The sequence below is a fragment of the Taurulus bubalis genome, assembly GCF_910589615.1.
Source record: "Taurulus bubalis genome assembly, chromosome: 20".
NCBI classification, from domain to species: domain Eukaryota; kingdom Metazoa; phylum Chordata; class Actinopteri; order Perciformes; family Cottidae; genus Taurulus; species Taurulus bubalis.
The window spans coordinates 711,391-733,518 of record NC_136608.1 but is presented as its reverse complement, the minus strand read 5'-3'; the positions used below and the strand labels follow the sequence as shown (position 1 = coordinate 733,518).

Sequence of the window (22,128 nt, the reverse complement as noted above, 5' to 3'; positions counted from 1 at the left end):
CTGGAGGTATTTCATTGTGGGTCAGAGACCACGTCTAGTGGACATTATGATTATGTAGGCGCCCCCTGTGGACAAATGCAGTAGTATTTTCTAGAATGAAGACTGCAGAGTGCCACCGCCTTGTGTTGGAAAGATCTGCATCCTGCAAGCGTGTGCAAGACTCATCAATAACAGACATGCTGATAATCCTCGCACGTGCCTGCTTTGTTCCAAGAACGCAGCTAACGTGGCTAACGTTAGCTAATGTTAGCTACGTTCACAGCGTTAGCTAGCTAGCTTTCTTTTAGCTGCCATCGTAAATTCATATATTTGTGTAAAACCATATTCTAAACAAAACAGCATTTGTATGTAGTCATAGGTGTGTGTGTGTGTGTGTGTGTGTGTGTGTGTGTGTGTGTGTCCTGAAGTCATGGTTTGGACTTTCCTTTTCTTATTAATGCTTATTTTGTTCTACGACTATTGTGAAGTTCACACAGAAACCGTAAAGGAATAAAAGGATGAATGTTCTCCAGTACAGCAGAGCGACGAGCGAGAGAACGATAACAACGAAGCAGAGGAAACGACGCGAGGACCAAAACTATTGATCCATAATCTAATACACTTTGATGTGTTCATTTCAAAGTACATTTGAGAGAGAGAGAATGTGTTTGAGTTCATAGAGGAAGATCTTAAGTATCAAGAACTACCTTTTATTATTAAAGACTACAATACCTATTGTATGTAACTCAGCAACCAATCTACTTAAAATTCAGGACATTTTAGATTTCAGTTAAAAAATTAAATCTGAGCTGAAGCTCTCTTTATGCTTTTTGTATGGACTGTGGGTCCAAAGAGAGTTAAGAGCCATTGCAGTCCCAGAGCCCACGACCATGTGCATCTGCTGTGTTTGCTGATGAATAACTTCAATGATTAACTGGGCAAAATGATTTGTCTGTGAATTAACTGATAAATCTTCCAAATGTTTCAGCTCATGAACATTTCGTAATTCCTGTTTCTCTACAAGTTCTTTTTAAGCGTACATGAAAGCTTAATTTAATGAGGTTCTCTGCTTGACCCCGAGAGAAAAAACAGGTAAAAACCCACAACACAGTCAGGAACATAAAGGGACATCAATTGGAAAGAATCAATGTGAAACAGGATAGAAAATGTGAGACATCTTTGTTTCAAATTGAAGGAACAGGCAGGCAGACACAAATCTGCGGCCTCCCAGGGAAACGGGCCGACTGCCTGCCGTATCGATGTCCCATTGATTCAGGCTTTGTGTCTCACACCCCTCATCTCCTGCAGAGCTACTTAATATGTTTGAGGGCTGCGCTTCTCATCTGTACAAGGCAGAGCACTTTTCTTTCCCCACATTAGAGCCGTGTTGGTGGGGAGGAAGGAGGCCGGGTCGGTGCGGGGCGGCGCTGCTGCTGCTGCTCTGAAGTCTGCCTGGTGGGACCGCAGCTTTATTAGCTGGAGAGGAAGCCGGCGAAGTTGCGAGGGCCTGAGAACTCGGATGAGAGGAAGCTTTTGAAACTTCCCACATCGGCATTACAGAGATGAGCTGCTATTCAGTGCTCGCTTCCAGCCGGCGCCATCACACACGGAAAAAAAGAAAAAAACACACTCACGGCTTGGTGCGCTTGTGCATTCACTCATATCCAGAAAACACACACACACACACACACACACACACACACACGCTTCCTTTTTATCTGCTGGTCTGCAAGATGAGGCTGGGCTCTAATTGGTCCTGGGGGAGATTGGCAGGGTGAGCGGAGCAACGAGGAGGCCAGACAAACACCGGGAGGGGGAGCGGCAGGGAAAGCAGGGAAAGCAGGGAAAGCAGGGCCACCGCTCCACAAGTAGAGGAAATAAACACTCGCTAACAGTTAGCAGTAATGCTCTATTAATGAAGTGGGGCCAGTGTGCAGAAAGTCCAATGAAGTCTATTGATTAAAAGCAATCCAGTCAGACCGTCTCCACACTGAACTTCATTTCCCTTCAGCTTCTCTGCTCTCCCCAAGGACGCGCAGCAATACATGCAGAGAGGAGATGAGGTGCTCCTTTGGTGCAGCAGATGAAAGGAATATGTGATCAGAGGCTCTAACCTGCAGCCGACACCTTCGTCTTTCGCCCCTTCAGCAGTTTCTGCACCCGGCAGAGCTGCAGGTGGTTCTCATGGCGCCGGCTGTTGTTCTGGATCCGCTGGGAGACCTGGTCCACCGCGGCCAGCGCACCTGAAGGAGACACACACTCATTGGTTTGACCCTGCGTATGAGGACACACACTCACGTTGGTTTGACCCTGCATATGAGGACACACACTCACGTTGGTTTGACCCTGCATATGAGGACACACACTCACGTTGGTTTGACCCTGCATATGAGGACACGCACCAGAATGTCTCTGGGTAAATATTAGACATCAAATCAGTGACAGTCTTGCATCAACGTGATTTCATTGGGACTCATTGAACTTGGTATTCAAGAGAGATATCCCGGTCTGCTCACATTACTTAACTTCAATAGATGTATTCCTATATCACAATATGTATTGACATTTACATATTCATGGCCAAGCCCCCAGACAATTATAGAGCCATTGTTTGAATACTGGCGTTTACGTGAGAATGTATGGTGATCCTGATTCACGGACTATCATGTGACTTCTGCTGGCATCGACTGCATTTCACTACATTCACCCTCGATGGTCTCGGCCACAGTGCCTCTCTGAATAAGGAACAGACCTGTGAAGCAGTTTTCTCTTGCAGAGAACTAAGTTGTGCAAATTAAAATATCCAAACAGTCCTGATTGGACCCGGCGGTCTGCTTAAGGTGTGTTAGGACGCCTTAACATGGTCAAATTAATTAGAGGGATGCTGGTCTCCACCACTGTGGCCTTTGTAGCCCATAATCCACGGCCCTTCTGTGAATCGGTCTGCTGTCAGTCTGTAATTGGATGCAAACAGCAGCTGCCCCCAATAAGCAGCGCTCTCTTCCTTAAATAAACCCGTTCAGGAGGTGAAGGTCGGCTGGATGTGTTGCAGTCAGGCGTCAGGAGGCTGGCTGTAGAAAAGTCCTCTTTGCAAATAGATGTGACTTTGTATGAAGGCTTTTGGAAGAACTCACAAATCGCAGTTCAAACCTTCACTTTGAGCACGACTACCCATAATGCACAGGGCCCAGATGCACCAGTGTGGTTCAATAAGGATTGAGGGTCACGCACGCTTTTCTGGACTGGAAAACAAAATATAAACACACCGTGGGCACCTTGTAATCACTTTAGGGGCCAAAAAAATGTGAATGAAATGCATACATCTGGTGTCAGAATTCTACTGTTTTGGTCTCCGTTTAAATCGATGAAAGAAGAAAAAACATCAATGTTAAATAACAGCTGACCCCAGAGTTTTGAGCAGTATTACACACACACACACACACACACACACACACACACACACACACACACACACACACACACAGGAAACCTTACGTTTAATTGCTGTACTTTATTTGTATTAATAATGTTAAATGTTAATTATATGTGTATCTTCTCAGGCGGACACTTGTTCACAAGCTAATGAATCCAAATAGCTCCGGCACTACGCCCATGAGCCTAAATGATGATGTCTGAATGAAAGAGGAACTGGGAGAATGGAACAGACGTGAGGTGCTCCTCCAGGAGAGAGGTCTCACTCTGCTGGAGTTGGACTGAAAGACACAGTGGACGTTGTACAGCTCAGTGACAGCAGACTTTCCACTAAACTCTTTTTTCACATGTCACAAAAAAAAACAATGGTTTCAACGTTACCTTAACACAATGAACAAAAATGGGTGGTAGTCATTCAGAAATATGCGATCCAACAGTACACAAAAGAGGAGTGAGTAGCAAGGTTCAGTGTACCTTTCCCTTCTCTACACCAGACTGAGGAACAACCACTCAATAATCACTCAAACTGAATCATGCCACATGCTCAGTATCTGCACGTGAACAACTCTTTCACGAACTTTATTCTACAAAGCTTCACAACCACAACGAATAGGCAAATCATCAAAATAGACAGTCGCTTCCAATTGCTGCGCTGCAGCCATAATAATTGCTGTAAACATTTAGAACTACATCATTAACGCGTCCAAAATAACAACAAACAGACCGATTCTAATTTCAAGCTCAACTTTTCCCGCTTTTGTTCCGAGCACTGAAACGAACTTGATCCTCAGGGCGACTCTTCCACACTCAAATAATCACGGCCTAATTGGCTCGCTTAACTTCACAACAATTACAATGTAAACCAAACAAGGCATCCGTGTAGACTTGTTTTCCCTTTGTTGTGCGTGTTTGGAATACTTTGCATTGCCTGCTTTAGAAAAACAACAACTCCTAATTACAGTATTCTTCTGGCCGAGGCATTAATAATACATCCGGTCCATTAGACATTCGGAAGGCGTCTTCCTCCTCTTTATTCCATTTATTCACTACTTAGACCGCGCTCCACTTCATGGTGGGAAGACGGGTAACGTTCATTGTGAAGCCTGAGACCTGGTTGCCTCCACAGCGACCTGGCGGCAGAGGTCCCATGCAACCAGCTGACAAACTCCTGGAGCAATTACAACAATTAAATCTGCCCCGATGCACCGCGAGGCGAAGAAGGGAGCTGGGGGGCGAGGAAGAGGAAGAGGAAGAGCAAACTGACACAGAGCAACAATAGAAAACAACAACAAAGCCTCTTGTGATTAGATCTGCTAGTTTGCTTAATCATATACAATGTGATTTGTCTGGAATTCCTTTTTTAAATAATTCCCTTTACAATACAACCAGGCCATTTTACACACACACACACACACACACACACACACACACACACACACACACACACACACACACACACACACACACACACAAGCTGCAGAGTTTAAAAAAGGATCTCCTAATGAGAAGAGGAAGAGGAGCTGGTGGAGCACATTTAGATGTGTACCTTCATCTTAGAGTCAGGGGCTGTTTTAATTCGTAAGCAGAGGCAGCACACCAGCAATGAGATTTTAATTGATACACATAAATAATTCCTTGTGTACATTCGCACTCGAGTCAGATCCGCTGTTTATTTGACGATTGAAATGAGTCATTATCGTGATTCGTGTTGATGCTGGAAGATTTTATTTATTAATATAGCTCCCGCTTAATATCCTCTGATACGCTCCCAATTAATTATGTCAAAATCCACATCAAACCAGAACTTACACGCATATTGAGCTTTGCCTCGCTTTCCTTTTCTGCGCTAGCCAAGTGCTGCGGTGACAAAAACAACAAATGAGGAATGAAAGGGAAAGCGAGCGCTTCCCTTTGTTCCTCAAATGAAGATAATGAGCGCTGTCTTTCACGAGTCTGACTGCGAGATCAAAGTCTTCACGGGTTGTTTGTTTGTTTCCCTGCTGTCGGAGGACTGGCCTTACATTCAGAACGGCACGGCTTTACTTAACCATCCGGTGTTGCAACTGCTCGTCGCAGATAGGACGAGCTCCTCGGCGAGCGAGCCAAGAGGCCTTTGTGACGAGTGATGCGGGGCGCCGCCAGTTGGGGAGAGGAGGCGACGACAACATCGACCCAGAGCTTCGCACGTGTGCAAGTCGGAGCGCACGGCTCCAGGCGCTGCTAACGCACTCGGGGTTAATCTGCAGATTGAAATGCGGGGAAACGATTATTGAGGCAGCGGCACGACAAGAAGAGACACGTACTGGAAAGCTGCTGGAACTCCGGGTTGTCTGGACTCGTGTTGGCCGTCAGGTCCTGGAGGAAATGTTTATACCTGCGGGGAAACAGAAGACAAGCAAGGTCACTGTGCGCTCCCCCTCCCAACACGTCACTGGGACCAGTGGTCACTGTGCGCTCCCCCTCCCAACACGTCACTGGGAGCAGTGGTCACTATGCGCTCCCCCTCCCAACACGTCACTGGGACCAGTGGTCACTGTGCGCTCCCCCTCCCAACACGTCACTGGGACCAGTGGTCACTGTGCGCTCCCCCTCCCAACACGTCACTGGGAGCAGTGGTCACTGTGCGCTCCCCCTCCCAACACGTCACTGGGACCAGTGGTCACTGTGCGCTCCCCTTCCCAACACGTCACTGGGAGCAGTGGTCATTGTGCGCTCCCCCTCCCAACACGTCACTGGGAGCAGTGGTCACTGTGCGCTCCCCCTCCCAACACGTCACTGGGAGCAGTGGTCACTGTGCGCTCCCCCTCCCAACACGTCACTGGGAGCAGTGGTCACTGTGCGCTCCCCCTCCCAACACGTCACTGGGAGCAGTGGTCACTGTGCGCTCCCCCTCCCAACACGTCACTGGGACCAGTGGTCACTGTGCGCTCCCCCTCCCAACACGTCACTGGGAGCAGTGGTCACTGTGCGCTCCCCTTCCCAACACGTCACTGGGAGCAGTGGTCACTGTGCGCTCCCCTTCCCAACACGTCACTGGGACCAGTGGTCACTGTGCGCTCCCCTTCCCAACACGTCACTGGGACCAGTGGTCACTGTGCGCTCCCCCTCCCAACACGTCACTGGGAGCAGTGGTCACTGTGCGCTCCCCTTCCCAACACGTCACTGGGACCAGTGGTCACTGTGCGCTCCCCTTCCCAACACGTCACTGGGACCAGTGGTCACTGTGCGCTCCCCCTCCCAACACGTCACTGGGAGCAGTGGTCACTGGAACAACACACACTTCATTTACATCCGACCCACCGGCCACAATCAGAACCACGGCCACAGTTCTTTGTACCGTCACTGCAACACATTCTGACCAATGGTTTCATGACTTTTCCATGAATTTAAACCAAATTTCCATGACAAACGTTTAGTGAAATCTGGGTGTAAACAGTAAAAAGTGAGTAAATGTAGTATTTAAACTAACAATGAGAATACAAAGCATACAGTAAACCTTAAATGACACAAATGAATGAGACAATAGTTTGATTAAAAGAATAAACATTTATATAGATGCCTGTATGTATGCCTGCTTATATTCTGAGTCTTTCTTTTAAAAGCATATTCATTATTTCAAACTCAGCGTAAATGAACGACATGAACACATGAATATAACACATTTACATGACTTTTACTACACTTTTGGATTTAATTTAAATCTAATTTAAAGCGGTAAACCAGAGCACGGACCAATCAGCATCCTGTGAGGAGCTGTGAGCAGCCAGGGGGCGGAGCTTAGGTGATGTCAGAGAACGCCACTGATGGCGTCAGAAAGAGTTTCATCCAATCACCTGTCAAGTACATTTTAAAAGAGTCTTAAACGGATATTAAATACAGGAGATGGTGATGACTGGAGCTCCTGATGGATGAGATAGAGACAACACACAGACATGGACAGCTGGCCCAGGAGCAGGTGTGACCTGGTTTTACTTCTTCAGACACACAGATTGGCAGAAAACTATTGAAACAGTGAGTATGACTCAATCCAGCGTTTATACATGAGGATGCATTGAAGAGGCATCGTGTGAAGTTTAAAGGAGACATGTTGCTGTAGGAACATGTTGACATACTCTGATGTTTAAACGTCTGCATACGGCTACATTCAGGCTCCACTCGGAAAAGCCTCCCCTGATTGGTCAGTGAGCCTGCCGGTGTGAAGGCGTTTCTTTGGAACTGTGGCCGATATCCAAAAGAAGATCTTTTATTCCACAATTATCCTTTTCTCAACTCAAAACTTCCCCATGGTCTTTGTGTCTTTGGGGATTAGCCCAGAAGTCGTAAACAGCTTAAGGTGGTCTGCTTTTAAGGTGGACCAGCGCTATTCTCCTTTACGGGCAGATGCTCCTCTGAGTTTCTTTAACAGTTTAAGGGATAGCATGTTTAAACCGTTATGTATTATCATTCTACTGCAAAGATACTGTTTGTAGAATGTTAAAATGTCAGCAACAAAGTTATTGTTAACTGTAACGGTAATATTAAGTCACTCACTTTGCTTGCAATATGACAGATGACAATTCTCATTTCCTGACTGATAGTAGGCTCAAACAACCCAATAGACTGCTAGGTGGAGGTGGTTCTGTGGCCATGAAGCCCTCATGATGTCAGAACCAGCATCAAATACGTTTACTCCTTGTGACACAACCTTTCTGAACGATGGAGCTGGAGAAAGAGAGAAAGAATGGATTTGTGGACACTTTGGGGACAAATTTGGTCAAAAATATCATCGAGAAGTGCATGTTGCATAATATGCAACCTTAAACTGAACTCAGTATACATCCAGCCTGGTTGGGAGGACAACAATTAAAGCACAATTCCTAAAATGCAGCCCATTAGTGGTGAGATGAAGTCACTCATCGTCCTAAGTTCAGCTTCCATCTAAAGTAACCGTTGTGAAGAGTGTCAGCTTCCTCAGAAATCTTTATCCTTTGGACCCGGATGATGTGACCTTGAGGTGCATTGACAGTTGACATTGATTTCCTCTGTCTGTCTGCCGGCCTCTGTCCTCGCTGAGCAGTCTGAGTCTCAGAGACATGGCGGAGCCAGTGAGGCCATTAGTGCCACCAGAAGAACACACACCCTGCTGCTGCTGAACGCGGAGGCCTGAGCGGGACGCGACACGCTGAGGGGGGGGGGGGGGGGTGTGTGTGTGTGTGTGTGTGTGTGTGTGTGTGTGTGTGTAGAACACAATGCGGTTCTTTCCAGCTGCACTGGGGAACTTGCTTGCTCGACTAAATTTGGAAGACTTCATCAACATGTATTTACTTTACAGAACTCTTTTGGTCTTGAAATATTTGGGAACGACGGTTTAAGTCTGTTCACAGTTCCAGTGTCATTACGCAATAAAATGAATATTTGTATACAGGTTGCATTTTATATATATATATATATATATATATATATATATATATATATATATATATATATATATATATATCATATTATATCTTGTAATTACGCAAGATTATGAATATTTGTATACAGATTGCATTATCTATATTTATAAATATATATCTCTGGCAACAGCACATGCTCGCTACATTGTTTTGTCTTGATTTGTAGTTGTTCGTCTTTATTACTGTAAGGCATATGACCTCATCATCATCTTCAGGGAGCGTGAGGATTAACCCTTTGGGGGCTTCGAAGCGGGGGCAGATGTTTACGTTTTTAATAAAATCATATCTTCGCGATAATACGTCACAGAGATATGGTTTCCACTTCTGCGTCTGAGCATCTAAACATGGACGTGTCGTATGAGGCGTGTAAAGCTTCAGTGTGAGTCAGAAGATGCCAAGCAAAGAGTCCTGAGCAAAGCTATATTGGAGGGGACAGACGGCGCAGCTCCAGTGCCTGAAGGATTCGCTAACAAGGAGCTAGCCGGAGCTAACGGGCCAGATAGCTGGCTACAGCGTTTCTGTGAGACTGAACAGTGAGTAATCAACTGTTGTCCCGATCACCGTTAACTTTCTTACAGAGAACTTAGTACGACCAGTAGTGTTGGACCTCCATTATGTGTTTGTAAGACCGTAACTAACGTGTTTGTTGACGATAGCTTAGCAACATTAGCACAAAGCTAGATCCTGCAGTGTTGGATGCCGTCCTACATATCTACGACTGAACGGTGCATAATCAACTTTTGTCACTATATAATGACTATTAGTGAATTTATTTTACAGACAGGATTCACAGCAGCCAGGGTCCAGTGGACAACATGATCTCCACCACCGGCGACAACGGCAGCCACAGAGCACATCCCCACCATAAAATGGAAGATGCATGTAAATAAATGTCATTTATTTATTTACATGCATCTTCCATTTTATTCATATATTCCACTGCTTTTGTGAACCTAAGACCTTTGGTAAACCAATTTCCATCACCAAAACCGATAAACCACATTAGTAAAGTTATGTTTTTTACAAGAGATATGAAGAATTTTCTAAATCTAGATTAAATTTTTCAGCTTTAGTCATATTTTCTCTTTACACTTTGTTACACACATGAACAACATATGTATCATATGCTAGTGACCAACCAGCCAGACCTGCCGGACCAGTGACACCAGTGAGGAGGAGGAGGACCCAGATGGACCTGAGGCCACTCCACTACCCAGCATGCTGCTGGATATCTGATGTCTGGTTGCAGAAAAATAAGATGGAGGGAAAAAAAGACATGTCGTCGTGTTGTGGCGTCACAAATAAAAGTGCACTGGCCGTGCGGACAGCGGTACGCCGGTGGAACGAGAGACTGTCAAGTTTTATCATTTAATTAACATGTCGGCCATGTTATCTGCTGCTGTTTACATTCCTCACAATGCAAATTCAAAGAAAATGCAGTCGTTCAAATCACTGTCAATAACTCTTATTGTGAAAAAACAGTTTGTCAGTTTGCAGAACAGAATAATGGACATCTAGCCACAGTGTTCAGAGTCTGACAACAAACCACTCAACACGTTCAGATCTATACTGAGTCATGCATGACATCATCATGACATCACACGTGGTCTGTGGTGGAGGAGGAGGCGGTATGTAGGTGGAGGAGGAGGTGGTCTGTGGTGGAGGAGGAGGTGGTCCGTGGTGGAGGAGAAGGCGGTATGTAGGAGGAAGAGAGGCGGTCTGTGGGTGGAGGAGGAGGTGGTCTCTAGGTGGAGGAGGAGGCAGTCTGAGGGTGGAGGAGGAGGCGGTCTGTGGGTGGAGGAGGAGGCGGTCTGTGGGTGGAGGAGGAGGCGGTCTGTAGGTGGAGGAGGAGGTGGTCTGTGGTGGAAGAGGAGGTGGTCTGTGGGTGGAGGAGGAGGCGGTCTGCGGTGGAGGAGGAGGCGGTATGTAGGTGGAGGAGGAGGCGTCTGTGGGTGGAGGAGGTGGTCTGTGGTGGAGGAGGAGGCGTCTGGGTGGAGGAGGAGGTGGTCCGTGGTGGAGGAGGAGGTGGTCCGTGGTGGAGGAGAAGGCGGTATGTAGGTGGAGGAGGAGGTGGTCTCTAGGTGGAGGAGGAGGCGGTCTGTGGGTGGAGGAGGAGGTGGTCTCTAGGTGGAGGAGGAGGCGGTCTGTGGGTGGAGGAGGAGGTGGTCTGTGGTGGAAGAGGAGGCGGTCTGTGGGTGGAGGAGGAGGCGGTCTGTGGGTGGAGGAGGAGGTGGTCTGTGGTGGAGGAGGAGGCGGTATGTAGGTGGAGGAGGTGGTCTGTGGTGGAGGAGGAGGCGGTATGTAGGTGGAGGAGAGGCGGTCTGTAGGTTGAGGAGGAGGCGGTCTGTGGGTGGAGGAGGAGGTGGTCTGTGGTGGAGGAGGAGGCGGTATGTAGGTGGAGGAGGTGGTCTGTGGTGGAGGAGGAGGCGGTATGTAGGTGGAGGAGAGGCGGTCTGTAGGTTGAGGAGGAGGTGGTCTGTGGTGGAGGAGGAGGCGGTCTGTAGGTGGAGGCGGTCTGTGGTGGAGGAGGAGGCAGTCTGTGGGTGGAGGAGGAGGCGGTATGTAGGTGGAGGCGGTATGTAGGTGGAGGAGGAGGTGGTGTATAGGTGGAGGAGGCGGTCTGTGGTGGAAAAGGAGGCGGTCTGTGGGTGGAGGAGGAGGTGGTCCGTGGGTGGAGGAGGAGGTGGTCTGTGGTGGAGGAGGAGGCGGTATGTAGGTGGAGGAGAGGCGGTCTGTGGGTGGAGGAGGAGGTGGTCTGTGGTGGAGGAGGAGGCGGTATATAGGTGGAGGAGAGGCGGTCTGTGGGTGGAGGAGGAGGCGGTCTGTAGGTGGAGGAGGAGGCGGTACATAGGTGGAGGAGAGGCGGTCTGTGGGTGGAGGAGGAGGCGGTCTGTGGTGGAGGAGGAGGCGGTCTGTAGGTGGAGGAGGAGGCGGTATGTAGGTGGAGGAGGAGGCGGTATGTAGGTGGAGGAGAGGCGGTCTGTGGGTGGAGGAGGTGGTCTATAGGTGAGGAGGAGGCGGTCTGTAGGTGGAGGCGGTCTGTGGAGGAGGAGGCGGTCTGTGGTGGAGGAGGAGGTGGTCCGTGGTGGAGGAGAAGGCGGTATGTAGGTGGAGGAGAGGCGGTCTGTGGGTGGAGGAGGAGTTGGTCTGTGGGTGGAGGAGGAGGCGGTCTGTGGGTGGAGGAGGAGGTCTGTGGTGGAAGAGGAGGCGGTTTGTGGGTGGAAGAGGAGGCGGTCTGTGGGTGGAGGAGGAGGTGGTCTGTGGTGGAGGAGGAGGCGGTATGTAGGTGGAGAGGCGGTCTGTGGGTGGAGGAGGAGGTGGTCTGTGGTGGAGGAGGAGGCGGTATGTAGGTGGCGGAGAGGCGGTCTGTGGGTGGAGGAGGAGGTGGTCTGTGGTGGAGGAGGAGGCGGTGTGTAGGTGGAGGAGAGGCGGTCTGTGGGTGGAGGAGGAGGTGGTCTGTGGTGGAGGAGGAGGCGGTCTGTAGGTGGAGGCGGTCTGTGGTGGAGGAGGAGGCAGTCTGTGGGTGGAGGAGGTGGTCTGTGGGTGGAGGAGGAGGCAGTCTGTAGGTGGAGGAGGAGGCGGTCTGTGGTGGAGGAGGAGGCGGTCTATAGTGGAGGAGGAGGCGGTCTGTAGTGGAGGAGGAGGCGGTCTGTGGTGGAGGAGGAGGCAGTCTGTGGGTGGAGGAGGCAGTCTGTGGGTGGAGGAGGTGGTCTGTGGGTGGAGGAGGAGGCAGTCTGTAGGTGGAGGAGGAGGCGGTCTGTGGTGGAGGAGGAGGCGGTCTATAGTGGAGGAGGAGGCGGTCTGTAGTGGATGAGGAGGCGGTCTGTAGTGGAGGAGGAGGCGGTCTGTAGTGGAGGAGGAGGCGGTCTGTAGTGGAGGAGGAGGCGGTCTGTGGCGGAGGAGGAGGCGGTCTGTAGTGGAGGAGGAGGCAGTCTGTAGTGGAGGAGGAGGCGGTCTGTAGTGGAGGAATAGGCGGTCTGTAGTGGAGGAGGAGGCGGTCTGTGGCGGAGGAGGAGGCGGTCTGTAGTGGAGGAGGAGGCGGTCTGTGGTGGAGGAGGAGGTCCCTGTTCTTGTCCTCGATTACTCATCGAAAATTAAACGGAAGCCTAACAAGACCCAATTAAGCCTCCTTCAATTAAGAGACGCTTAAAAAAAAAATTCAATTCTTTGGCTTCTTGTCTCGTCTTGTAATAACAAACACATTACAGGCATTATTAGCGATGGATGCCCTCATTCTTGTAAAAGGAGTGGAGACGGGAATCTAATTAAAGCAACTGTGGAACAAAAAGGAGCGCTCTAATGAGTATCATTGCGGCACACGTGAAATAATGTAAACGGAACTCTCTCGTTTAGCTGCCCGGTCCCGCTCATTAGCAGCAAGGCAAAGATAATGAGAGGATATCGTAATCTGAATCATGTCGACGACAGCTCAGATATCCTAATGACTGCTTTGGAAAGCGTGCGCTGGTGGAGGCTGGGCCCGCCTGCCGCTGCAGCCGCTAATTCCTTCACAATATGCAGATGATATGCAGGCTCTCCTGGCAGGCATGTGTGCGTCTGTGCAGACGTCAGTAAAGAAAAGAGACGAGGAGATCCGTCTCATTATTTTGCTTCCCATACATGCATTAAGGATTCAAATTTGTAATTAAGAGACAAGATGCACTGGCAGGCTTCTGCACGGGTTAGTGAACATGGCACGGGCTTGAGGCTAATTACTCAACTGTAATAGCTTGAAAAGGAAAGGAATGCACATCCGTGGTAAAAACAGAGGACTAGAGATAGTTCGCTGTCCAAACTTGAGCAATTAAAATGTAATATGAAGTGATTGTGAAGAGCGTCTTATCCTTCTCTGAAAGGGTGACTAACGAGGATTTACTCAGAGAGAAGGGAACTCTGTAAATGTAGACATTGGGAAACACTTTTCAGTCAAACTGCCAGAGTGACGGTTGCACAGGCGACTTAAATCAGAGTGAGAGGCTTTTGTTCATATTGCAGGGAATTAATCAGGTCTGCCTCATGCACCTCGATGAATGCAATCATCAGTGGAGAAGCCCCCGATCTTAAAGTCAGTCGAAGCAGCTGACAACTCAGGATACAGGGCGCCAGGTGATGCACCTGTAAAAAAAACTCTTGAATTAAAGAAATCCTGCAACCGGTAAGGGTTACCGAACTGGTGAAGGATGATGGGAAAAGGGGCAGAGCAGCTTGATATGTCGCTGGGAACTGGACGCCACTTGTAAAGCGATTTCCAACCTCAGAAGGAGAAATGGCTTTACAATTCACTTCTCCTTCACCCACTCCAAATATCAGTCTATATGTTACTGGTTATGAGTAAATGAAGAAGTGAATTATACAATATTTTGTTTAGCAATATCTGCCGTAGGAAGAGTAACCTCAGTTCCTGGGTCAGTGTCATGCTTCTGAAATTGGCAGTTCCATAGTTCCAAAGCGCTGAATGGACTCATGCAGTCAGTAAGACAAAGAGAGTGAATGCGCTATTCTCCTGAATATTCCCCCTTTATGCAATTTGTTTTCAATTATGATTTAAGTTTGGCTGTGTCAGTTAGTTATGAGGGGCTCACATTCAATCATCTAAATCTTGAACTTCTCTTCTCAGCTATGAAGTGCGGTCTACGTGTTCATGGCCAATAGAATCAACAAATGATTCACAACAACACAACCCCGTGTCTCCACATCATGGAGGCGCTTTGTTTCATGCGAGCCTCACTTCAGACTCGGCAGTGACCCACAGGGTCAATTGACACGCAGACAATGCGACGCAAATTATGAACGGGAATACAACTCGCTGCTCGGAGCCTTACTTAAGAGGAGCCACTTAAGTAAGGGTCCACTTTTCTGAATTATTTCAAAAGAAATTAATCAATGCTGTGACCTTGTGTTGGAGAACCTCCCTGTGTTCAGCTGCTGGGGATGATGGAACTACCGCAGCACATAAAGCAGTCAATTTGAAATCCCACCTTGACAATTGAAAGACTAAATCCAGCACGGCCAGCGCCGCGCCGCACTCCTCGATGCTTAGCGAGGATGACAATGACCCCGAGACCTTTGGAGTTGCACGGCCTTTACATGGAGCGTGCTCAGCCTCTGCAGCGGGCCGACCGCTGGGCCGCTCCCTTGTTATACTTAATGGCGCTCGGCTTAGAGCGACGACATCCCAAGGCCTCCGTCTCCACGAGAGCGCCATCTCTATTATCCACACAAACACGGCCGACGCAGGCGGAGAGCTGCTATTCACTGCCACAATCAACTTGAGACCCCATCACTGTCATAATGGTGATCTCAGTGGGGAGGACGCCGGCGAACGCTCCAGCCGGCTCCGGTGAATGCCACTTAATAAAGGCAATGATTTTATTCCTCCCCCAGCAGCAACATAAGTGTCCACACTGCGGGCCGCGCTCGCCATCCATCATCCTTGAACGGCGATAAGTGACAACAATTTCCCCCGCTGTTCCCCGACACGGCGCCACAGCAAGCTTACACCAGCCGCGCATGATTATCTGGCCGCGCCACTTAAAATCATCACACAATTAAGACACATCCCCCGAGTCTCCCCGGTTTCACCGAGAGCGACGGAGGAATCGATGACGATGATGACGGGGAGTGCGAAGAGAAAGACGGAGCAGGAGAGAATGAGGCCCACTGATTATGTGTCAGACACCAATACAACGGTGGTCAGCATCCTGTGAGGAGGAGGAGGAGGAGGAGGAGGAAGAGTAAACAGGCCTCCCACGCGGGTCCACAGTCCCACAGACTTGTTCAATGAGCGAAACAGCGGTGAGTAAAATATGAAATCATACACATCAATGGTGGTACTTTGAGATAATATAGATCTTTTTTCAGCACCGTGCAATATTACATTTTAATTTCATGTGCAATACTAGTTTCATTATTATATGTGCAATAAAACCGTATACTACTTTTTCAAGATCCATCTCAACATCATGCTCAATATTACTTTTCCACTTTCTAGTCTCTATTAGGTGTGATGTCACTTCTCACACACGTGTTCTTACCTTGCGATTCTACTTTCTATTCGAGTTGCACGTCTTCATGTATTTACTGACTCGTGTTGTTATTGTGTTCTACTTTGCTATGATGTCAGTATGTTGTCCGTTATTCTATGGCTCACATATGTTTTTATTCTATTGGTTTTGGATATTCTGTTGTCATTTTTTTATTGAAACTCTGGCACAATCATTTATTTCAGGATTAATAAAGTTATATTTTATCTTATATAAACATATGAGGTTATATATGTTTGTTTGCGGGAAAGATTACAATTTATTGAGAAATTAATTATAATTGTTTATAAGCAATCTAGCCCAGCCTGAATAAATAGCATATTTTTCAATGAATTTGTTCCATATTCCCTCAATGGGAACAGCCAAACTGAAATAAGAAATGTCCGGATACCAGAAATGTTGTAATTGATTCCACGATTATCGATAAAACCCAAGTCGATACCACGTTATATTTTTTTACCAAAACAATAAACACTTTGAGCTAGTGTTGAAAAGGTTAAACAGGTAATTATTCCCTCTCTATAATCTATTCATATTGCTGTGAAAGAATCTCCTGCAAACAGCCGTATTAACTACATTTAAGAGATTACAGTTGAACACATTACAATTGACCTTGGCCTGATGGTTACGGGAGGAACAGGAACATTAGTGGGTTCCTCCTGTCAGGAGGAACCCACTAATGTTCCTGTTCCTCCTGTCAAGAGGAGGAACAGGAACATTAGTGGGTTCCTCCTGTCAAGAGGAGGAACAGGAACATTAACGGGTTCCTCCTGCTGGGAGGAGGAACAGGAACATTAACGGGTTCCTCCTGTCAAGAGGAGGAACAGGAACATTAACGGGTTCCTACTGTCAAGAGGAGGAACAGGAACATTAACGGGTTCCTCCTGACAGGAGGAGGAACAGGAACATTAACATTAGTGTTAATGACAGGAGGAACCCACTAATGGAACCCACTAATGTTCCTGTTCCTCCTGTCAGGAGGAGGAACAGGAACATTAGCGGGTTCCTCCTGTCAGGAGGAACCCGCTAATGTTCCTCCTGTCAGGAGGAGGAACAGGAACATTAGCAGGTTCCTCCTGTCAGGAGGAGGAACAGGAACATTAACATTAGTGTTAATGACAGGAGGAACCCACTAATGGAACCCACTAATGTTCCTGTTCCTCCTGTCAGGAGGAGGAACAGGAACATTAGCGGGTTCCTCCTGTCAGGAGGAACCCGCTAATGTTCCTCCTGTCAGGAGGAGGAACAGGAACATTAGCGGGTTCCTCCTGTCAGGAGGAGGAACAGGAACATTAACATTAGTGTTAATGACAGGAGGAACCCACTAATGGAACCCACTAATGTTCCTGTTCCTCCTGTCAGGAGGAGGAACAGGAACATTAGCGGGTTCCTCCTGTCAGGAGGAGGAACAGGAACATTAACATTAGTGTTAATGACAGGAGGAACCCACTAATGGAACCCACTAATGTTCCTGTTCCTCCTGTCAGGAGGAGGAACAGGAACATTAGCGGGTTCCTCCTGTCAGGAGGAGGAACAGGAACATTAACATTAGTGTTAATGACAGGAGGAACCCACTAATGGAACCCACTAATGTTCCTGTTCCTCCTGTCAGGAGGAGGAACAGGAACATTAGCGGGTTCCTCCTGTCAGGAGGAACCCGTTAATGTTCCTGTTCCTCCTCCCAGCAGGAGGAACAGGAACATTAGCGGGTTCCTCCTGTCAGGAGGAACCCGCTAATGTTCCTCCTGCCGATAGTTCACAATGTAGCATCAGCCGGAGGAAAGCCAAGTGGAAGCGTTGGTGGTGAGTTCTAGACGCTGGTAGTATCGAGCCCCGCCCTGTACTTATCTACTACTTACTCTTTTACTGTAGAAACAAGTACTATCACGTTTTCATGTTTGACATTGACTTGGCACCAAAGCCCCGGCTCTCGTGACATCACCAGCAACATCAGCCCTCGGCTTAGGACCGACCTACTGGAGGAGACACGGCTGCAGAATCCATAACTTCATTAAATCACTTCTTAAAAACACATTTTTATAGAATTGCTTCTAAGTGATGTTGTCCTTTTATGATCTATTATGCAGTTCTTTTGTTCCCCTGTTTTTGTTTGCATCTTTTATTTATTTGTTTATTTTCTACTCCGTTTGCTCTTTTTGGTTATTAGTTTGGTTTTGTAGTATTCATTGCCTTTATGGTTCTTTTTGTTTACCGGTATTTAAGTTATGACGATGCTTTGCTTCTCTGTAGAGCACTTTGTAAATTTTGTTTTTAAAAGGTGCTAAATAAATGAAGTTATTATTATGACATGATGATTAGTATAGAGCTAGAAAAGGTTAAGTGTGTCCCAAACACTTCACACAGCTTGGAATACTGCATTTCAGTTTCCCGTTATCCCTAAAGCAAAGCAGTGAGGAAGTGCTAAACATAAAGGAGACACAGAGAGGAGAGAGGAAACATAAAGGAGACACAGAGAGGAGAGAGGAAACATAAAGGAGACACAGAGAGGAGAGAGGAAACATAAAGGAGACACAGAGAGGAGAGAGGAAACATAAAGGAGACACAGAGAGGAGAGAGGAAACATAAAGGAGACACAGAGAGGAGAGAGGAAACATAAAGGAGACACAGAGAGGAGAGAGGAAACATAAAGGAGACACAGAGAGGAAACATAAAGGAGACACAGAGAGGAGAGAGGAAACATAAAGGAGACACAGAGAGGAGAGAGGAAACATAAAGGAGACACAGAAAGGAGAGAGGAAACATAAAGGAGACACAGAGAGGAGAGAGGAAACATAAAGGAGACACAGAGAGGAGAGAGGAAACATAAAGGAGACACAGAGAGGAGAGAGGAAACATAAAGGAGACACAGAGAGGAGAGAGGAAACATAAAGGAGACACAGAGAGGAGAGAGGAAACATAAAGGAGACACAGAGAGGAAACATAAAGGAGACACAGAGAGGAGAGAGGAAACATAAAGGAGACACAGAGAGGAGAGAGGAAACATAAAGGAGACACAGAAAGGAGAGAGGAAACATAAAGGAGACACAGAGAGGAGAGAGGAAACATAAAGGAGACACAGAAAGGAGAGAGGAAACATAAAGGAGACACAGAGAGGAGAGAGGAAACAAAAAGGAGACACAGAGAGGAGAGAGGAAACATAAAGGAGACTCAGAGAGGAGAGAGGAAACGTAAAGGAGACACAGAGAGGAGAGAGGAAACGTAAAGGAGACTCAGAGAGGAGAGAGGAAACGTAAAGGAGCCACAGAGAGGAGAGAGGAAACGTAAAGGAGCCACAGAGAGGAGAGGAAACGTAAAGGAGACTCAGAGAGGAGAGAGGAAACATGAAGGAGACACAGAGAGGAGAGAGGAAACGTAAAGGAGCCACAGAGAGGAGAGGAAACGTAAAGGAGACTCAGAGAGGAGAGGAAACGTAAAGGAGACTCAGAGAGGAGAGAGGAAACGTGAAGGAGACTCAGAGAGGAGAGAGGAAACGTAAAGGAGCCACAGAGAGGAGAGGAAACATAAAGGAGACTCAGAGAGGAGAGAGGAAACGTAAAGGAGCCACAGAGAGGAGAGGAAACGTAAAGGAGACTCAGAGAGGAGAGAGGAAACGTGAAGGAGACACAGAGAGGAGAGAGGAAACGTAAAGGAGCCACAGAGAGGAGAGGAAACGTAAAGGAGACTCAGAGAGGAGAGGAAACGTAAAGGAGACTCAGAGAGGAGAGAGGAAACGTGAAGGAGACTCAGAGAGGAGAGAGGAAACGTAAAGGAGCCACAGAGAGGAGAGGAAACATAAAGGAGACTCAGAGAGGAGAGAGGAAACGTAAAGGAGCCACAGAGAGGAGAGGAAACGTAAAGGAGACTCAGAGAGGAGAGAGGAAACGTGAAGGAGACACAGAGAGGAGAGAGGAAACGTAAAGGAGCCACAGAGAGGAGAGACGAAACATAAAGGAGCCACAGAGAGGAGAGGAAACGTAAAGGAGACTCAGAGAGGAGAGAGGAAACATGAAGGAGACACAGAGAGGAGAGAGGAAACGTAAAGGAGCCACAGAGAGGAGAGGAAACGTAAAGGAGACTCAGAGAGGAGAGGAAACGTAAAGGAGACTCAGAGAGGAGAGAGGAAACGTGAAGGAGACTCAGAGAGGAGAGAGGAAACGTAAAGGAGCCACAGAGAGGAGAGGAAACATAAAGGAGACTCAGAGAGGAGAGAGGAAACGTAAAGGAGCCACAGAGAGGAGAGGAAACGTAAAGGAGACTCAGAGAGGAGAGAGGAAACGTGAAGGAGACACAGAGAGGAGAGAGGAAACATAAAGGAGCCACAGAGAGGAGAGGAAACGTAAAGGAGACTCAGAGAGGAGAGAGGAAACGTGAAGGAGACTCAGATGTCCAGGTGCAGGTCTCCAGCCTGATGGATGGAGGGACATGCAGCTGCTGGAGAGACGGTCTAATTGAGATACCAAGCAGCAGCTTGATGAACCACTGGCAGATATCTGCCGCACGTTTCAGCCCATTCCTCCCATTCCGCTAATTAACCAGCGAGATCAAGACCGCATGAAATTACAGCCAACACAAACTGCTGCTCGACAAAAGAGACTTGACAGTTTCTGGACAGTCTGAGTACTTGTATGGGAGCGACGTCAAATGCTATTAATTACATCTGTCACAGAGAATACGCATGGTGCCGTGCAGCTGGTGACGTGAAGGGAGACAAGGGAACAGCAGCAGAAGAGTCAAGTGTGGAATCGGTGACCCGTCTCCAGCGAGGAGCAGCAGATAACAAGCCCACAGACACTCGGCTGCTTTGTTTCTAACAGCTGACATGAAAGCTTTACGCTGGAGGAGGTCATGCAGTCGCGATGCCCACGTCTTCCCTGTGTTCGTGGAATGTTTCCTGAGCTCTATGGAAAGCATTGATGTATCGTCTGCAGCACGAAAGCGTGTGTGCGTTCCGTGTTTGTCACGGCGCTGCAGCTGCAGAGGGTTGACAGCTCCATGGAGCAGGTTACTGACGCGGCTCACGTGACCACTACAGCCGGGTTCACACCCTGACCAGCGGTCCAGGACTTCCAACCAGAGGCCATGACAAACGTTTAGTGAAGTCTGGGTGTAAACAGCAAAAAGTGAGTAAATCTAGTATTTAAACTCACAATGAGAACACAAAGCATACAGCAAACCTTAAATGACACAAAATGAGAGATAATAGTTTAATTAAAAGAAAAAACATTGATATATATATATATACACACACACACACACACACTCAGCGTATGCCTGCTTATATCTTCTTTTAAAAGCATATTCATTATTCTAAACTCAGCGTAAATGAACACATGAATATAACACATTTACATGACTTTTACTACACTTTTGGGATTTTCTTTTTTTCAAGGACTTTTCCAGGCCTGGAAATAACCATTTCAAAACTCCATGACTTTCCAGGTTTTCCATGACTGTAAGAACCCTGCCTTGTTTAGGCCCCGCTTCCTGATCTATTCCTGTTTGCATTAAGAAGCAATGCACCTGATCTACATTGCCGTTGTTGTTTTTAAAGAATCGTTGGAGTCTCTGTGATAATCTAGCCTAGATTTGATCAGTCTAGAATAGTGGATTTAGATCTGGACTAATGAACTAATGTCTCCAAAATCCCCTTTTTTGCAAACCAACACAATGGGACTTTCGGTTGAATACGTTAAAAAAAAAAAAAAAAAAAAAAAAATCAAGCTTATTCTCGTTGTTTTCTCCAATGTCACCGACCCAAACTTTACTAACTTAGAAAGTAATAATAACTGATATAGAAAAAGAAACTTCCCATGAAAACAGAAACAGGAATCTTACTGGTCGATCCGCTGAGCGGGAAGTTGAAGTAAATCCTGCAGCGTGTGGTTGTTGAACTCTGGCCGGGCTTCCTGGAGTTTCTTAAAGCGCCTGAAGGCCTTGTTCTTCTTCAGCTGGACCTAAGACGGCACACACATGGTTGTGAAGTTATGCTCAGACGCCTTCACAAGACGCAGCTGTGTGCTGAGCAAAGTGACGTGTTTGAGGTTCGAGGTTGCTCCCACCTGAAGGCTCTGCTTCCGACTACAGACGCACTCGTACAACACCTTCTGTACTCACGGCTCAGTCCAGACGACACATCGTGCGCTCACCTCGCTTCATGACACTCGCGACTAGCTAATGAACAGAGCCCAGCGCAGCTCGCCGTGTTTCTGCTCACAGCGTCTGCATGCAGCGTGTCGACC

General features: G+C 47.6%; 1 protein-coding gene across 1 annotated transcript in view; it reads right to left on the bottom strand.

The window, feature by feature from the left end:
- arhgef39 (Rho guanine nucleotide exchange factor (GEF) 39) overlaps positions 1–22,128 on the bottom strand; it is a gene marked incomplete at both ends in the record, with an annotated part of 56,687 nt that overhangs the window by 24,399 nt on the left and 10,160 nt on the right. The window contains 3 exons of the mRNA XM_079236020.1: positions 2,094–2,222; positions 5,715–5,785; positions 21,725–21,843. Coding sequence (XP_079092146.1) covers positions 2,094–2,222; positions 5,715–5,785; positions 21,725–21,843 — 319 coding nt within the window. The remainder of the gene's footprint in view (positions 1–2,093; positions 2,223–5,714; positions 5,786–21,724; positions 21,844–22,128) is intronic.